We start from the raw sequence: 19,450 nt of genomic DNA on the forward strand, positions 1-19,450 counted from the left end.
GATCACATCCATCCTACCTCCTACCTCCATCTCCTACCTTCTACCTCCATCTCCTATCTCCATATCTTACTTCCATCTCCTACCTCCATCTCCTACCTCCTATATCCATCCTCTTATCTCCATCTCCTACCTCCTATCTCCATCTCCTACCTTCATCTCCTACCTCCTATCTCCATCCTCCTATCTCCATCTCCTACCTCCATCTCCTACCTCCTATATCCATCCTCTTATCTCCATCTCCTACCTCCTATCTCCATCTCCTACCTCCATCTCCTACCTCCTATCTCCATCCTCCTATCTCCATCTCCTACCTCCATCTCCTACCTCCTACCTCCATCTCCTAACTCCTATCTCCATCCTCCTATCTCCTACCTCCTATCTCCATCTCCTACCTCCCATCTTCAGCTCATACCTCCTATTTCCATCTCCTATCTTCAACTCCTACAGCCTATCTCTATCTCCTACCTCCTATGATGTACGGTGTGCAATAATTTCCTCAGTAGAACATATGAAGATATGGAAAATGTCCTGTGCTGTAACATGTTTTGAAGGCTAAAACACTTGGAGCTTGGTGGGAGGATGCAGTGCTTTCAAGTTTCTCAACACTAAAGACAAATTAGTCTTGCCAAATTCCCAATCAGGTCTCTGACATCAAGGCCACCTAATCATCCCTTCCCCTTAATTGACTGATATCAATCCCTGTCTCCTCAGCCATTGTGTAGTGTGATGTGTGCCTGGTGCCAGTGTATGGCAGCCATTGAGCCTGCATAGCCCAAGGTTGGGTGCTACCAGTGGTGGTGAAGGAGACAATTTCCACCCTACATTGTGGGGAGCGCTTTGAGTGTCTAGAAAAGCGATATACAACAAAGGAGATGATTGTGGACTTCAGGAGGTCGGGGGTCAAGGACTACAGCCCCCTCAGCATCGACGGGGCACCGGTTGAGAGAGTCAACAGCTTTAAGTACCTCGGAGCCTACATATCCGAGGACTTGACATGGACCACACACATTGACAGTGTTGTGAAGAAGGCACGACAACGCCTCTACTTCCTCAGGTGCCTAAGGAAGTTCCAAGTCAGTCAGAAGATCCTTAAGAACTTCTACTCATGTACAATAGAGAGCATCTTGACCGGCAACATCACCTCCTGGTTTGGGAATAGCACTGCACAAGACCGAAGCAGACTACAAAGAGTGACACGTTCAGCCGAACGCACAATTGGAGGGGGGCTCCCCACCCTCCAGAACATTTACAACAAGCGTTGCAAGGGCAAGGCTAAGAGAATCATTAAAGACTCCAGTCACCCGAACAACTGCCTCTTTGAACTGCTGCGGTCAGGCAAGCGATACCGGAGTCTCAAGGCGAGCACAGAAAGACTCAGAAGAAGCTTCTATCCCCAGGCCATCAGGCTGCTAAACGAACAATGAATGAACACTACACAACAACAACCACCAAACGCAAATAGCACACACATCCACACGCACACACTCACTTTAAACAAACACACTGTAGCACCCACTCCACACACTTTATAGCACACACCCACTTTAAACAAACACACTGTAGCACCCACTCCCCACACTTTATATTTATTGATGAAGGATTGCACTACAACTCGTACACCTTACTGTAAATTGTACCTAAATTGTACCTCATCCCATTTCTGCTTTGCACTAGATAGTACTGTACATTAGTACACTGCATAGTATTGTATATTATATGGTAACTCAGAACATTGTACATATGTCTATACCGAACACTGTGACCTCATTTTCTTCTTCTAAATTACATGCTATACTATGTTATTGATACTATCTTGTCTAGCACAGTCTCTGGAGCGTAACAGTAAGAAGCATTTTGTATGAAAGTATTCTGTACTTCTGTATGACAACTATTAAAGAAACTTGAAACTTGAAACATGAAAACTAAATGTAATTAATTATTATTATTGCAAATGATGGTCTGTAGTAATTAACATCATGCCATGAGCCCCCCAAGGATGTGTCCTGCGCCCCCCCCCTCTACTCCCTACTCTACTACTTCCTACACCCACGACTATGTAGCCACGCACAGCTCCAACATGGTGATTCAGTTTGCCGATGACACAACAGTGATAGGCCTAATCACCAACAACAACGAAGCAGCCTACAGGAAAGAGGTTGACAACCTGGTATAGTGGTGCTGAGTGAATAACCTCTCCCTCAGCGTTGACAACACTAAGGAGCTGGCCGTGGTCTACAGGAGAGGGGGAGAAAGGCTTGACCCCATCAACATCAATGGGCTGCTGTGGAGAGAGTTAGCAACTTCAAGTTCCTCTGTGTTCACATCACTGAGGACCTCACCTGGAGCAGCACACTAGACATCACTGAGGACCTCACCTGGAGCAGCACACCAGACATCACTGAGGACCTCACCTGGAGCAGCACACTAGACATCACTGAGGACCTCACCTGGAGCAGCACACCAGACATCACTGAGGACCTCACCTGGAGCAGCACACCAGACATCACTGAGGACCTCACCTGGAGCAGCACACTAGACGTCACTGAGGACCTCACCTGGAGCAGCACACTAGACGTCACTGAGGACCTCACCTGGAGCAGCACACCAGACATCACTGAGGACCTCACCTGGAGCAGCACACTAGACGTCACTGAGGACCTCACCTGGAGCAGCACACCAGACATCACTGAGCACCTCACCTGGAGCAGCTCCAGTGAAGAAAACACAACAACACCCTTTCACCTCAGGTGGTGAAGAAAACACAACAACGCCTCTTCCACCTCAGGTGGTGAAGAAAACACAACAACGCCTCTTCCACCTCAGGTGGTGAAGAAAACACAACAACGCCTCTTCCACCTCAGGTGGTGAAGAAAACACAACAACGCCTCTTCCACCTCAGGTGGTGAAGAAAACACAACAACGCCTCTTCCACCTCAGGTGGTGAAGAAAACACAACAACGCCTCTTCCACCTCAGGTGGTGAAGAAAACACAACAACGCCTCTTCCACCTCAGGTGGTGAAGAAAACACAACAACGCCTCTTCCACCTCAGGCAGCTCCAGATCCTACAGGCTTCTACAGAGACACAACAGAGAGCCTCCTGACTGGATGCATCACTGCCTGGTATGGAAACTTACGGTTATGCATATAACCATAGTTATATGAGCATAGTGACGCTCAGCGTCTATTGCAATACTCTTCATATCCAGTATTGAACTGAAATAAATTCTCACATGTACCTTTACATATCATCATCTGTCTGGCCACACCCCCATCCGCTACCTACATAAGCAGGGGTGTGGCCATACCATCAGCTCCTTCCCAATCTTTCACCACAAGGCAAGATCAAGGGGTCCTCAGTGAGTCCGACGCTGAGCGTCACTATGCTCATATAACTATGGTTATATGCATAACCGTAAGTTATATATCGCATAGCTCTGCTCAGCGTCTATTGCAACACAGGAGCTGAGCAGAGCTGAGCTCGACAAATGTACCCGCTGAGGCCCCCCACAACCATCAGAACATGGGAGGACCCGAGGCCCCCCGAACCCCCCTAGCGGAGGACGGGAGAGAGTCGGATCCGACTGCGCGAAGAGGAGACTTCAGCAACTCAACGCACAGGGTGAGCAGACCGTGGGGCGTACCCACGACTACACAAACGCACAACCCGCATGCCACTAGGGAACGAACGGAAGGAACAAACCCCCGTTACCACCCCTAATATCACGGGGTCAAGAGCAAAAAACCCAACCCTGTGGCAAGGCCGTAGCAGCGGAGCGCGAAGGAGGACCCGGACCCAGACGGGACTGGACCCCCCCGGAAAAAGGGGGCCTGGAGAGGCCAACGACGCCACAGCATCGAGACCTCACCAGGCGGTCACTAGTGACACCGCCCCCCACATCGCCAGCGTATTCGGACAGGGCCCATCCAAGAGCAGGCCCTTCCCCCTATAGCACGCCGCCTAGCTCACTGATCCTGGTATACTCAGGCAGTCACCCATCCAAATACAACCCAGGCCTGAACCTATACAGCTTCTGAAATCGAACGAGATCGGGCGTGTTCAGGTTGGCATGGCTGTAAGCTCGAAGCACTCAAGAGGTTACACCCACAGCGGGAGCAGGCAGCGCACCGGGGAGACGACCCCCAAAAGAGGTCGATCCCTCAATCCAGGCAACAGGCACTCGACCTGAGCCTGGAGCACTGCGGACTAGACAGCCGCCAAAGGGGTCTGCTGAAACAGCACCCCGGCGGAAGGGGCGTATGCTGTCATTGTTGTGCACCATGTCACAGCCTCCACAAAAAAAAACCTGACTCTCTAGAGGGGTCGAGGCAGAGAAGGCTGACACGATTGGCAGACGTCATGAAACGTGCAGGGGCACACTCAACCGGCCTACCCCGAGAGTTGACTCCGCTACCAACATACCAGGGAACCAACCACCCCCTTGGTTCAAACATGAGGTGGTTGTTCCTATAACCCCACAAGAAAAAACTCCAAAACACAACTGCGGGTATACACTGGCTATACCGCAGTACAAGTGTTTCAGTTTTCAAAAAGGGGTTATCCCAGGCCTACGGGTCAACGAAACAATTTCGGACCGGGCCCGGCGGACCGGGACGTACACAGGGATGCCAGAGGAGTTCCATAAGAATCACCTCAACAGCCCCCTCCCAGCCATGCTTAAGCAGGAGAAGAGAGGGGCGAAAAGAATGGAGAAGGACCAGGCCCCCTTAGCGCAGCGCAAGGTACAACACAACATGGACCAAGCAACAGTGAGGGGTAATACGTAGTAACACAACCACAAACATCTCCATAACGTCAAACCCTGCAACACCCGGGCCGACCCGGCATTTCCCCCCCCGAAAAAAGCACAAGTCCCTCAGGGTACCAGAACAGCAGATCTGCGTCCCCAGCGGACAACGGGTTAACTGACCTGGACCGGCGTGACCAGAATCAGTCCCGTGCCCTAATCACGCCGCCATCCCCAACCCTTAGGAGGGGGGTAGGTACGCGTGTCGATCCAAAACATTATAGAGGGCGCCACCCAGACGGTCCCTTTCGTACCGCGCTCGGTGGCCCACCCCAAGGGCGTGAGACCCCTCTACCTATGCTTTGATCTATTCCGTTAACATCCCCCAGATATGAACGAGAATTCGTCGAGACAAACCTAGTAAACTGGCGCTCGGAAGAGACAAACTCCATCCCAGTTGCCCCATAAAAACGCTGTTTCAATGATGAGCAACCAAGGTGCGCAAGCCCATGCGTGGTTCCTATCAGAAACACCCAGAGCCAGCACTATGTACACGTCAAGACCCAAAACATATCAATGGATAGTCTAACAAGACACCAGATACCGTTCCTCCAAGCTGCCTGGGAGAACGACAAGAAGCCGCTTTTTTCACAGAAAGAAATACGGACATGGGTCCCATACGACGCGGCTGAGGGAAAACAAAACCCCGTCAACCACGCTCCATAAAAGAGGGGACGGGGAGCAACGTACCCTATGACGGGGGGAAACCCATGACTCAACCAACCATTACTGGCGAGGAGTCAGGGAACTCCCTAAACAATACCCCGTCAAACTGCTCCATAAAGGAGGGGACGGGAAACCCCCAGAGAGACTTCCCACGTGAGCAATAGATTGAGAAGACATATTGCAACATTGAGCTATGTAACAATTGGACTAGGACTCTCCGAGGAGGAGGCTCTGAAACTCTGAGGAGGCTCTCTCACTGAGAGGGAGGCTCTGAACTCACCGATGAGGCTCTGAACTCCCTGAGGAGGAAACTCTGAAAAAACGAAACACCAAACCCACTTTCCTCGTGTTTAGGGTAACTTTCAACTTGAAAGATGGGGCCTTCACGTGACAGAGAGAAAAATCCGCTCGTCCAAAGATCCTGGGTTTTAACCACAGATCTTGGTCATGGCCCACTAGATTGACTACCGTGGGCTTCAAACCAGGACCCTCTCTCTGCCGTCTAAGAGGCAGAAAAAGGGTACTAGTCTGGGGCCGGCTTTCATAAATCGTGCAGCTAATCCCCTCACTGGCGCTTGCGTAGCAAAATCATCACTCACCCAGAGAGGCAGCTCGCTTCTCGCAACAGGGGACCCTGATGGAAACAAGACAAACGTCTTTCTCAGGTCTGCATCCCCTTAACAATTGTATGTATTGAGCCGTACTGTATTGTACCCATTCTGCAATCTGTTAAATAAAGTTTTCATTCATTCATTCATTCAGCCGTAGCCCCTCCTGCACAGTCCAGGTGCAGAACCGAAGGTAATACCTGTCCAGCTGCAGCTTGGAGGACTGCAGGTGGGGATTAGACCAGCGACGCGAGCCCCTAATACGAAAATGCCGGTGGAGGTCAGAATGATCATCATCTTCCAGACACCCCAGTGGCGAAGACATTATCGCTGTATTTTCTCGAAAATAGTGAGAGAAAAAACAAAGATATAATGTCAACGTAGCTCCTTCATCTTCTACTTTCTTCAAAAAAATCCATCATCTTCAAAGTGTGGTACTTTGCAGGCACTTGACGTGGTGAAAATTGAAGAAGGACCTGATGGTATGGCCACACCCCTGCTTATGTAGGTAGCGGATGGGGGTGTGGCCAGACAGATGATGGTATATAAAGGACGGTACATGTGAGAATTTATTTCAGTTCAATACTGGATATGAAGAGTATTGCAATAGACGCTGAGCAGAGCTATGCGATATATAACTGATCTGCCCTTAATCGCAAAATGCTGTGTCGAATGAACAGCCCATAACATCAGCAGATGTGAGCTTACCTCCATCCAGGACATACAGTATACAACGGACGGTGTGTCAGCAAAGCCGGCAGGATTATTAAAGACCCCAACTACCCCAACCATGGACTGTTTAAATTAAGCTGTAGGATCCCCAAATCTGGGGACCCTGCTGTCTTTATCATAAATAGATCAATCAGTACAGACCGTATTATATCCCCACCTGGGGTATCATTGGAAAGCCACACTCATTGGCTACAACCCTGTCCAAAATGTTTCGAGATAGCCAAATGATTGACGGAGCTAGAGCCCCAGGAGTCGGGGGTGGTAATCTGACTCTGCCCTGTACTTTGGCGCATGCCAAATATATATTGTATTAAAAAAATTCACACGAGCTGCTAGAGGTTGGCAAAGTGGCGCGTCGCGAATCGTCCTCAAGAGGGCCCACATGTGGAGGTTAATGTTTTTTATTTTTATTTTTTTATCTTTTTCCCCCTCCTTTTTCCGATTTTTCTCCCATCCCACTGTTAGTCGTTATGCCAATTCCCAACCCCCTTCCTGGTTGTTGCGCCCCAACAGGCCCCTCTTCGCCATGCGTAAGAGAAGAGCGTAAGAATGGAAAACCAGCCCCAGCACCCCGTACTTGGTATTCCCAGGAGGTCACCCAACCAAGTACTAACCAAGACCAACCTGCATGGCGGCCGAGATCCGACGAGATCGGGCGCGTACAGGTTGGCATGGCCGTAAGCCATTATGACAGAGTAGAATACAATGTACCCAACAAGGGTTCCATAGCGCTCAACCCTGTGACACCCGGACCGACCTAGCATTTTTCCCCCTGAAAAAACCCAAGTCCCTCAGGGTACCAGAACAGCAGATCTGCATCCCCGGCGGACAACGGCTCCAACTGATCCGGACCAGCGCGACCAGAACCAGTCCCGTGCCCCAACCACGCTGACATGCCAACTCCAGGAGAAGGGGCAGATATGCGTGTTGATCTTAAACATAAAAAGAAGGCGCCACTCAGACGTTCCGGTGCGAACCGTGCCCGGCAGCCCACCCCCAGGGCGCGAGACCCTTCCACATATGTTCAGATCCATTCCGTTATCATCCCCTGATATGAACGAGAACCCGTCAACAACCACACAGGGCGTCGGAAGAGGAAAAAAAACCCATCCCAATTGCTCTATAAAAACGCTGTTTTAACCCCAAGCAATCAAGGCGCGCCAGTCAGTTACCTAATGCCCAACAGAACATCCTGAGCTAGCACTATGTGTGCGTTGGGCATATCCACATCAATAATAGGCTATTTAGACCATCTTATTGAATCCCCAAGACGCCCAGGGGAACGACAAGAGGGAGGGATGCAACCAACTCCATGAATGAATGAATGAAAACTTTAACCAACAGATTGCAGAAAGGGTACAACATAGTACGGCTCAATACACACAATCGGTAAGGGGAGGCAGACCTGAGAAAGACGTTAGTCTTGTTTCCATCAGGGGCCCCCATTTCCAATTCATATAGACACATCCAACTCTTTATAATAATAAAGAAGAAGCATCACCCGTATGAACCCAACTGCACAGCTGGGAGTAAAAAACCCGTTTTCACATGATTTTACATCCAGTCACTCTTTTTTTAATCAGAGAGTAAAGACTAGACCCTCCCAGAAAACCTTCCCACACGAGTGGTAGTCATGAGAAAGACATGCCAACTGTGAGTCACGTGACCAACTGACTCAAGTTTACACATAAATCGAGCGCAGCAGACCCGTGAGCCCTACGCTCTAACTCGACACCTTAAGACACCGTAACTCATGGAAGGCGTCGCCATAGCAACACCGCTATGACGGGGGGAAATTCTGCCGGCTCCTCTTTGTAATAGGAGTTGGCAGGATAACCCCCCCCCCCCCCTGCCAAGACGTCTCACCGGCTCGGCCCTGACTGGCTCAGCAGAAGAGATAAAAATCTCCTAAACCAATCAAGTGGGAAGGAGGGGTTTATTTGACACCCCCTCACAAAAAAACCTTCGTTCCCTACACACAGAAAACAACCGTAGCCATTTTGAAAACCTCCGGTAGAATGCTAATGTATAGCGTAAGCTAATACAATGCCCGCTACCCACAAAATGTGAACAGGATTTACAACAAAAACAAGTCGCATGTGTGTGAATCCTACACCCGTTGACTATGTCGTACATAGCAAAAAACGCTGACCGAGAGTAACGGCTAGGCCGTGGAACGTGTGTACGAGTATTACTGCAACTAACAACACTAACATATACTTAGTTCAAGCAATGGAATAACACCAGTTTCTACCTGCATGTGGAGCGTCAGGCTAATAGAACCCCCTATGACTGAGTGTATGTTGCAGACCTTGCTTAATCTCGTAACACAACACGACTCATCTCACAACGTAAAAGTGCAGATTCATATTTACACAACCCCACCATATGATTTGTTGAAGCAACACACAGTTTGTTTGGCCAAAAAACATAGTCCCCCTTATGTCGGGGAACTTTTTATTATCACAAGTTTTTTTAAGGCACAAAGAGGGGAAAAGTCACTCTCAGCGGCGTCTGCCACCTCGCGCCGCTCGAGTCTTGCCACCCCGAGGAGCCCCGGAGGGACGGTAGATTACTGTCTGCTGGTCTCGACGTTCCCTACCGTCTCCTCCGGTCGTGGATGGGCCGGCGGTAGCAGAAGCGCCGTCTCTTCTCCTGGCCTTCTTGGAGGGGCCAGCAGCGGCGGCGGAGGCAGTGGTAGGGACGACGGAGACAGCTCGACGTCGTGGAAGCCTTCTGACTCCACCGGCAAGGACGGGAGGCGGAAAATGGGGTTGGAGGATGGATCTCTCCTCTGTCCTCTGCCATCTCTCTGCATGTTGAGGTCATCAACCGCAGGGCCTTCCCGAACAGACCAGCGTCGGAGAGGGCGGCCGTCAGAAGAGGGGCTCTCTTCCGTTCCGGCACACGGGCCTGCTCCAGCCAAAGATGACGCTGGCCCAGGGTGGCCAGGGCGCGCACTTTCCCCATGGCTATGGCCAGCACCTGGGAAAGGTGCAGGACAGCTCCTGCCGCCTGGGTGATCTGATCGCATTTTACCTCGTTCAGATCCGTGCCGCCCGTCATAATCCCCGATACAAATCTAGCCAGGTGGGCGATGTTAGACGCCGCAGCCAGCGATTGTGTACCAGCGATGAATGACTGGTCACCCCAATATGCCAATCGCCTAGCCGATCTACCCTGGAGGACCGGCTTGCATAAGGGTTCCCACACCATATCCGGACAGAGGAGAGCGGCCATCGGACTATCAAACCGAGGCACGCCCTCCCCCATACCTTTGACTAACCCCGACACCCGCGTAACTGGTATGTAGGTGGGGGTTAGTCCCATGATGTTGACAACCGCCTGATCCTGACGAACATAGGCCCCCATTGAGGGGAAAAATGGGTAGGCAACGTCCACCCCTCTCACTGGGCGACGCTGCCAGCGATGACCTATGAGATCATCAGGGACAGGTGCAGGCAATGGCAGCGGCAGCGGCACGCCGTTTGCGGCGGCGGCTACCGCCATGAGCTCGGGAAACAAAGCCCGCAGTTCCCCCTGCGGACCTTCCTCCACCGAACCCGCATCCCTCACATGCAGCAGGCTGCAACTGGTCAAGGAGCCACAGTCTGATGTGGCCGATAGTAGGGCATCCTGCTGATGAGGCCAAGGTGGTTCCTCGACATCTTCGAACAGGGAGTCCCACGAAGCCATTTCTCCCCCCTCCGGTGTTTCCTGGATAGGAGGGATACTCTCCTCCACGGGACCATCATACAAGAATCCGTCCACCTCTTCCATGAAGTCCTCAGTTTCCATCGGAAATCCAGAGCCGGACGCATCCTCGCTGGTCTCCAGCAGTTCCCCAAAACCAGGCCGTTCGCGCCTGCATGCTACCATCTTGCGACGTGAACGGGCAGACGTGAAAGGTTTGCGTCGCAAATCCTCCGGCTCCAGGACAACCCCCCGTTCACCAACGGACGATTCCCTGGAACCAGAGGAACCAGAGTCGAGATCAGGCCATCGCCGGAGCGACGGCACCGACTCCTCGGCTCTTCGGAGAGGCAAACTATCCATCGGCTGTCTCCTGGGCTGGGTCGGCAACCACGAAAGTGGCAACATCCCAGCACCAGAACGCACAACGGAGGCGGGAATGGAGAACCGCTGGTGAAGAGTAGGTCTAGCGGGTCTACTCTCCGAAGAATACATTATGACCCAAACTTTTTTTTTACAACAGATATGAGAGAAGAAAAAATTAAGCACAATGTAGACTTGTCACAACTCTTTTCAACTAATCAACACGTCAAGTGGGGTACTACCGAGGCACTTCCTTGTGGTGAAAGCGAGAAGGAGGAGAGCAGGTGACCACACACCTGCTTATGAAGGTAAGCTGATGAGGGCTGTGGTCAGACTAATACTGGTATTAAAGGTGGGGAAGAGGTCAAGGTCCTGGCGGGATGGTGCCAGGAAAACAGCCTCTCCTTGAACGTCAGCAAAACAAAGGAGATGATTGTGGACTTCAGGAGGTCAGGGGTCAAGGACTACAGCCCCCTCAGCATCGACGGGGCACCGGTTGAGAGAGTCAACAGCTTTAAGTACCTCGGAGCCTACATATCCGAGGACTTGACATGGACCACACACATTGACAGTGTTGTGAAGAAGGCACGACAACGCCTCTACTTCCTCAGGCGCCTAAGGAAGTTCCAAGTCAGTCAGAAGATCCTTAAGAACTTCTACTCATGTACAATAGAGAGCATCCTGACTGGCAACATCACCTCCTGGTTTGGGAATAGCACTGCACAAGACCGAAGCAGACTACAAAGAGTGACACGTTCAGCCGAACGCACAATTGGAGGGGGGCTCCCCACCCTCCAGAACATTTACAACAAGCGGTGCAGGGGCAAGGCTAAGAGAATCATTAAAGACTCCAGTCACCCGAACAACTGCCTCTTTGAACTGCTGCGGTCAGGCAAGCAATACCGGAGTCTCAAGGCGAGCACAGAAAGACTCAGAAGAAGCTTCTATCCCCAGGCCATCAGGCTGCTAAACGAACAATGAACACTACACAACAACAACCATCAAACGCACATAGCACACACATCCACACGCACACACTCACTTTAAACAAACACACTGTAGCACCCACTCCACACACTTTATAGCACACACTCACTTTAAACAAACACACTGTAGCACCCACTCCCCACACTTTATATTTATTGATGAAGGATTGCACTACAACTCGTACACCTTACTGTAAATTGTACCTAAATTGTACCTCATCCCATTTCTGCTTTGCACTATATAGTATTGTACATTAGTACACTGCATAGTATTGTATATTATATGGTAACTCAGTTACGTCTATTCTGCATCGAACATTGTACATATGTCTATACTGAACACTGTGACCTCATTTTCTACTTCTAAATTACATGCTATACTATGTTATTTGATACTATCTTGTCTAGCACAGTCTCTGGAGCGTAACAGTAAGAAGCATTTTGTATGAAAGTATTCTGTACTTCTGTATGACAACTATTAAAGAAACTTGAAACTTGAAGGTACATTTGTGGAATTTATTCAGTGCGCGTGCACGTACGCGAGGGAGTGCATGAGTGATGTCAAGCGGATCCCCTAATGAAACAGAACTAGGGTTGAAGACAAACAGACATTTAAAAAACACCTTAAAAATCATATAAGAAAGAGTGGTACTGTCAGTTAAGTAAACATAGTGGGTGATTGAGAAGATGGGTATGTGTGATTGTTGAACTTAGATTTTTAATATATTTGTATATTGTATTGAGATGTATTGTTGTGCTTTAAGTGAACATATATGCCTTGAAACATGATTGAGTAGATGGGTATGTGTGATTGGTGAACTTAGATATTTTATTATATAATATTTGTAGGTGTTATTGAGGTGTATTGTATTGTTTTATTGTATTGTATTGTATTAATTGTATTGTATTGATTTTATTGTATTGTATTGATTTGTGTGGACCCCAGTAATAGTAGCCTATGCCTGTGGCAATGGCTAATGGGGATCCAAATAAACTAAACTAAACTAACCCTATCTATAACCTAACCCTAACATAACCCCATCCATAACCTAACCCTACAGTTTCTATAACCTAACCCTAATCTTAACCACAACATTAATTTAAACTCAAAAGCCTCAGATAAGTGGTGGTGCATCAACCTTGAAAAATTACTGTTCATGATTCGTAGTAAATAGTATGAAATTCACTGCTCAACTTTTCATACCATGTGCTACAAATCCCTCATGTGAATATATTATGATCATGACCCCCCCCCCATTTCTCTCTCTGTCTCTCTCTCTCTCTCTCTCTCTCTCTAGAAATGGAAGCGTGTGTGGTCCATTCTCTTCAAGGAGAGCCTGTGCTCCATCTCTCGTCTGGAGTTCTTCGAGTGGAAGGAGGGAGGCACAGGGACTCTGGAGAGGAGTGACAAGGCTCTACGCAAACAGCAGGAGAGCAAGAAGGTTGTATTCCATTATTCCGTCTGTTTTGTAGACAACCTCCATTTACCACCCAGCTAAATGTTGGGGGTTAGGTGCCTTGCTCAAGGGCACTTCAACAGTGGGTGTTGAAGTGATAACACAAGATAGGATATTCCTTTATTGATCCTTTTTGGGAAATTCTGGCATCATAGCAGCACGGGGGAGGGTGGAGGAGAGGTACAGGTTTGGGCAGGGTAAAATTAGAAAGACATACTATAGGCAATAAAATGTAATCTGAATGTAAAAATATGAGAAAAATTAACTGTGTAAACAAAGGTGCAGATGAGGGTCTGTATGCCCTATCTGTCATAATATACGTTACAATAAATATAGGCAATGAATCTTTAAAAAAATATATACGTATACTATGGGTAAAAGTAAACAGTATACACAAGGTACATTTTGCTGCCAGTCCAAAGGAATGGAACCGAACATAAGCACAGTTCTCTAACCTTCAGGCCACCACTGCCTCTATTCTATTATATTCCGTTCCTTTTAGTTCTTCGTTCTATTCATCACAATAACATCTTGCCATGGGGATAATGTATCTGTTGCCTAGGTGATCAAGTTTAGCAACTGTATCCCAGATGATCACGCTTGGTAACTGTGTCTGTAGTTACAGTAGATCAGTGTGAGAACTAGATCTAATATCCTACCAGTATATTTCTGTGAGGAGTAGATCTAATATCCTAGAGTAGATCAGTGTGATGAGTAGATCTAATATCCTACCAGTAGATCAGTGTGATGAGTACATCTAATATCCTATCAGTAGATCAGTGTGATGAGTAGATCTAATATCCTACCAGTAGGCCAATGTGAGTAGTATATCTATACCATCCCGTAGCTTGCGGGTCACAGGTTCAATCACCAATGACAGCCCTGTCGAAGTGTCCTTGAGCAAGGCACTGAACCTGAATAGGTGTGCACCTTTTTGAGTGCTTTTTCCCACATGTCATCAGATATCTCATCCCCCAATTCCTCCTCCCATGAGGACTTAATAATATTTAAGGAGGTGGACTGTAGTGAGCATAGCTGCCTATAAATTCTCGACAGGGAGCCCTTTAGAGTGGGAAGAGGGGTAAGAAAATGTCAAGTTGTGTTTCACCAGGAAGGATGGGGAACTAGGTATCTAAGCTGCGGACATAGCTCCGGATCTGTAAAAACCTAAAAAAATTACTTCTGGGGAGACCGTACTTAACCGATAATTGTTCGAACGTAGCAAAGGTATTGTCAATATACTGTAGAGATCTTTAAATGTTCTAATACTGAGACTAGTCCATATTGAGAAAGCGCCATCAATCATAGATGGGTGAAGGCCGGATTTGAGGCCACCGGGGCAGCAAAAGATGTTGCATGAAAGCCAAAGTGGCGTCTAGATTGGTTAAATTTTTTTTTGATTTGTTGATTTGACACATACATTTTTTGTAAAGGGGATATAAGGGCCTAAACTAGTGGCGTGGGCGAGAGAGGTCAGTGATGCCGGTACGGACGAGGCTGCCTCCATCTCCAGCCAAACTGGAGGTGAGGATATCCCACTACACTGTAGCCAAAACTGAACGGTCCTAAAGTTAGCTGCCCAGTAGTAGAACCTAAGATCCGGTAGCCCGAAGCCTCCATCTGATTTGGGCCTCTGTAAGAGCTGCTTTCTTATCCTGGGAGGCTTCTTATCCCATATATAAGACAAAATCAGGCCATCAATTTTCTTAAAAAATGCATTGGGGAGAAAAATAGGTAGGTATTGAAAGAGATACAAAAATCTTGGGAGGGTGTTCATTTTAACAGAGTTAATTCTTGCGGCTAGAAAGAGGTGTAGTATAGACCAGCGTTCAAAATCATCCTTAGTACGAGTTAGGAGGGGGGTAAAGTTGGCCTGAAAGAGTTTGTTGAATTTGTCTGTAACATGTACCCTGTCAGAATGCAGGTAGGTGAATTCCAATGGGTGAAGGCAATCACAGAGACAGAGAGTGTTTACTCTTGAACAGGTTCGACTTTAATAGTAAGAACACAGAGTAAATGCTAAGAGAGAACAAGTGCTAATAGCACAAGTGTAAAATAAGGTAAATGGGAGCTTATTGGAGGTCCAGAGTAGAACCGTCCGCGTTATCCCCGAACGCAATTAGTGAAGACCTGACAATGGACAAGCAGAAGAGAGGTATGTTACATAGAGACAAAATACCAACATTCCACACACACCCCCGTGACAGCCAATCAGGAAACACCCCTAAGTGACAGCACTAATTGACAGGGAAATGACAGGTGACAAGCCCAGTGACATATGCCAGGAATGTGGGTGGTCACCGACCGAGGTCGGTGTCCAGAACGTAACAGTACCCTCCCCCGACGAACGGCACCAGACGTTCACCTAGGAGCCTCGGGATTCAGCCGCCGGAAATCAACGATCAGGCTGGGATCTAAAATATCCCTTTGAGGCACCCAAGAACGCTCTTCTATCCCGTACCCCTCCCAATCCACCAAGAACTGAAACCCCCTACCCCTCCGCCTACAACCCAGTATCCTCCGCACCGTGTAAATGGGTTGACCGCCAATAAACCGGGGCGGAGGAACCACAGGCAGTGGCGGGGCCAAGGGCGATGAGAGGAATGGCTTCAACAGGGACACATGAAACGTCGGATGAACCCTCATAGAGCTCGGAAGTCGTAGCTTGTAAGCCACTGGATTAACCCGATGAATCACTTTAAATGGTCCTATAAAGCGAGGAGCCAGCTTCTTGGATTCCACCCGGAGAGGGAGATCCCGGGTGGAAAGCCAAACCCGCTGCCCTGGACGGTAAACTGGAGCCGGACGACGCTTACGGTTAGCCTGCCGTTGGGTACTAACCGAAACCTTCTGTAGCGCCTTCCGAACCTGTTTCCACGTCCTGCGACAGCGAGCCACATGTGCCTGGGCCGAGGGCACCTCCGCCTCCTGCTCCTGCTCGGGAAACAGAGGAGGTTGAAAACCATACTGGCACTGAAAGGGAGACATACCGGTAGAAGAGGAGAGAAGGGTATTATGCACGTACTCAGCCCAAGCCAACCTCCTACTCCACGTTGCCGGACTACCGGCAACGTAACACCTCAAGACCCCCTCCAAATCCTGGTTGACCCTCTCCGTCTGCCCGTTCGACTGTGGATGGAACCCAGACGACAGACTGACAGAGGCGCCGAGGCCGGCGGCAAACGCCTTCCAGAACCTGGAGGCGAACTGAGGACCCCGGTCCGACACGATATCTACTGGCAGCCCGTGGACCCGAAAGACATGCTGTATAATTAAATCAGCAGTCTCCCGGGCCGAAGGAAGCTTGGGGAGAGGGACAAAGTGAGCCGCCTTAGAGAACCGATCCACCACCACCAAGATGGTGGTGAATCCGTCCGAAAGGGGAAGACCAGAAATAAAGTCCAGAGATATGTGTGACCAGGGTCGTTTAGGAATAGGAAGTGGTCGGAGGAGACCCGCCGGTGCCCGTCGAGAGGTCTTACTACGTGCGCACACCGGACAGGCCGCCACAAAGGAACGTGTATCCCCCTCCACTGTCGGCCACCAGAACCTCCTACGGATAAATTCCAGGGTCCTGGTTGCCCCTGGGTGGCTGGTGAGGGATGACGCATGTGCCCACTGTAGCAAGCGTGAGCGCGCCACCTTGGGAACATACGACCGTCCCGGAGGACCCCCACCAGGATCGGGCTCCCGCGTTAGCGCCGACCTTACCACCTTTTCTATGCCCCAAGACACGGGTGCCAAAATCAAGGCCGGTGGAATAATGGGATGGGGCTGCTCCTCCCGCCCAGGAAGATCAAACTGGCGCGACAACGCGTCAGGTTTGATATTCTTGGAGCCGGGTCTATAGGAGATGGTATATCGAAATCGTGTGAAGAACAACGTCCACCTGGCCTGGCGAGCGTTAAGGCGTTTAGCCCCTTGGATGTAAGCCAAGTTCTTATGATCAGTCCAAATAATGAAAGGATGTGCCGCCCCCTCCAACCAATGTCTCCACTCCTCCAGTGCCAATTTGATCGCCAATAACTCCCGATTACCCACGTCGTAATTACGCTCGGCTGGTGACAGACGGCGAGAAAAAAAAGCACACGGTGCACTTTCCCATCCTTTAAGCATCTCTGAGAGAGCACCCCCCCCACCGCGACGTCAGAGGCATCCACCTCCACAATGAACGGAACCTCTGCGTCATGGCGGATCAATACAGGAGCGGATGTAAAACGACGTTTAAGATCGCAGAAGGCCGACTCAGCCCTAGGCGACCATTCAAAGCCAGGGAGAGAGGCCTTAGTGAGAGCTGTTAAGGGATTGGCTAAGGCGCTAAAATTGCGAATAAAGCGCCTGTAAAAATTTGCAAAGCCCAAAAAACGTTGTAACCCCTTGAGCGACGAAGGCCGTGGCCAGTCCAAAACTGCACTCACCTTGGCTGGATCCATGCGCAGATCGCCCTTCGTCAACACAAAGCCCAGGAAGGACACGGTGTCCGTGTGAAACACACACTTCTCAGCCTTAACGAATAGTTGATGCTTGAGGAGACGGTCTAGCACCTCCCGAACGTGCATTTGGTGTTGCACCATATCGCGAGTAAAAATCAGGATATCATCTAAGTAGACAAACAGCGACACCCCAATCAAGTCTCGCAGCACGTCGTTAACCAGGGCTTGGAAGACTGCCGGAGCATTAGCCAAACCAAAGGGCATGACCAAATACTCATAGTGCCCATTGGGTGTGTTAAATGCAGTCTTCCACTCGTCTCCCTCTCTAATCCTGACCAGGTTGTATGCATTACGTAAGTCAAGTTTAGAAAAGACCTGTGCCCCCTGTAAGCACTCAAAGGCCGTGTCCATGAGGGGTAAAGGATATCGGTTCTTGATGGAAACGTCATTCAATCCCCTATAATCAATGCATGGGCGCTGATCCCCATCCTTCTTATCAACAAAGAAGAAGCCAGCGCCGGCAGGGGAAGTGGAAGGGCGTATGTGCCCCGCAAGCAATGCCTCCTCTATGTAGGTGTTCATGGCCAAGGTTTCGGGGCGTGAGAGAGAGAACATTCGCCCGCGAGGCGGGGAGGTACCGGGTAGAAGATTAATGGGACAGTCGTATGATCTATGAGGCGGAAGTGCTTTAGCACGCGTCTTGCTAAAAACGTCCGCCAGGTCCCAATAGATCTCAGGCACCCCTATTAAATCGGGATTAGAGGGTAGATCAGAATCTGCCACGCTCCCCACCATCCTGGAGAAAGAGGGAGGAGACAAAAGAGAAGAGGGGGGGGGGAGACAAGGGTTTGGGCAAACTCCCGCTGACGATCGACTTGACGTCGGCCGCCGTTGAGAGTTCGCCCGTGCTCCAATTAACGCTCTTCTATCCCGTACCCCTCCCAATCCACCAAGAACTGAAACCCCCTACCCCTCCGCCTACAACCCAGTATCCTCCGCACCGTGTAAATGGGTTGACCGCCAATAAACCGGGGCGGAGGAACCACAGGCAGTGGCGGGGCCAAGGGCGATGAGAGGAATGGCTTCAACAGGGACACATGAAACGTCGGATGAACCCTCATAGAGCTCGGAAGTCGTAGCTTGTAAGCCACTGGATTAACCCGATGAATCACTTTAAATGGTCCTATAAAGCGAGGAGCCAGCTTCTTGGATTCCACCCGGAGAGGGAGATCCCGGGTGGAAAGCCAAACCCGCTGCCCTGGACGGTAAACTGGAGCCGGACGGCGCTTACGGTTAGCCTGCCGTTGGGTACTAACCGAAACCTTCTGTAGCGCCTTCCGAACCTGTTTCCACGTCCTGTGACAGCGAGCCACATGTGCCTGGGCCGAGGGCACCTCCGCCTCCTGCTCCTGCTCGGGAAACAGAGGAGGTTGAAAACCATACTGGCACTGAAAGGGAGACATACCGGTAGAAGAGGAGAGAAGGGTATTATGCACGTACTCAGCCCAAGCCAACCTCCTACTCCACGTTGCCGGACTACCGGCAACGTAACACCTCAAGACCCCCTCCAAATCCTGGTTGACCCTCTCCGTCTGCCCGTTCGACTGTGGATGGAACCCAGACGACAGACTGACAGAGGCGCAGAGGCCGGCGGCAAACGCCTTCCAGAACCTGGAGGCGAACTGAGGACCCCGGTCCGACACGA

The 19,450-nt window shown here is 50.0% G+C and overlaps 1 protein-coding gene across 1 annotated transcript in view; it reads left to right on the top strand.

Annotated features, from left to right (window-relative positions):
• Positions 1-19,450, top strand: part of LOC311223290 (docking protein 2-like) — a 103,404-nt gene that overhangs the window by 403 nt on the left and 83,551 nt on the right. The window contains exon 2 of the mRNA XM_084308083.1: positions 13,154-13,297. Within this exon, the coding sequence (XP_084164209.1) occupies positions 13,154-13,297 (144 nt within the window). The remainder of the gene's footprint in view (positions 1-13,153; positions 13,298-19,450) is intronic.

The sequence above is a fragment of the Notolepis coatsorum genome, assembly GCF_963971535.1.
Source record: "Notolepis coatsorum genome assembly, chromosome: 2".
Taxonomy (NCBI): Eukaryota; Metazoa; Chordata; class Actinopteri; order Aulopiformes; family Paralepididae; genus Notolepis; species Notolepis coatsorum.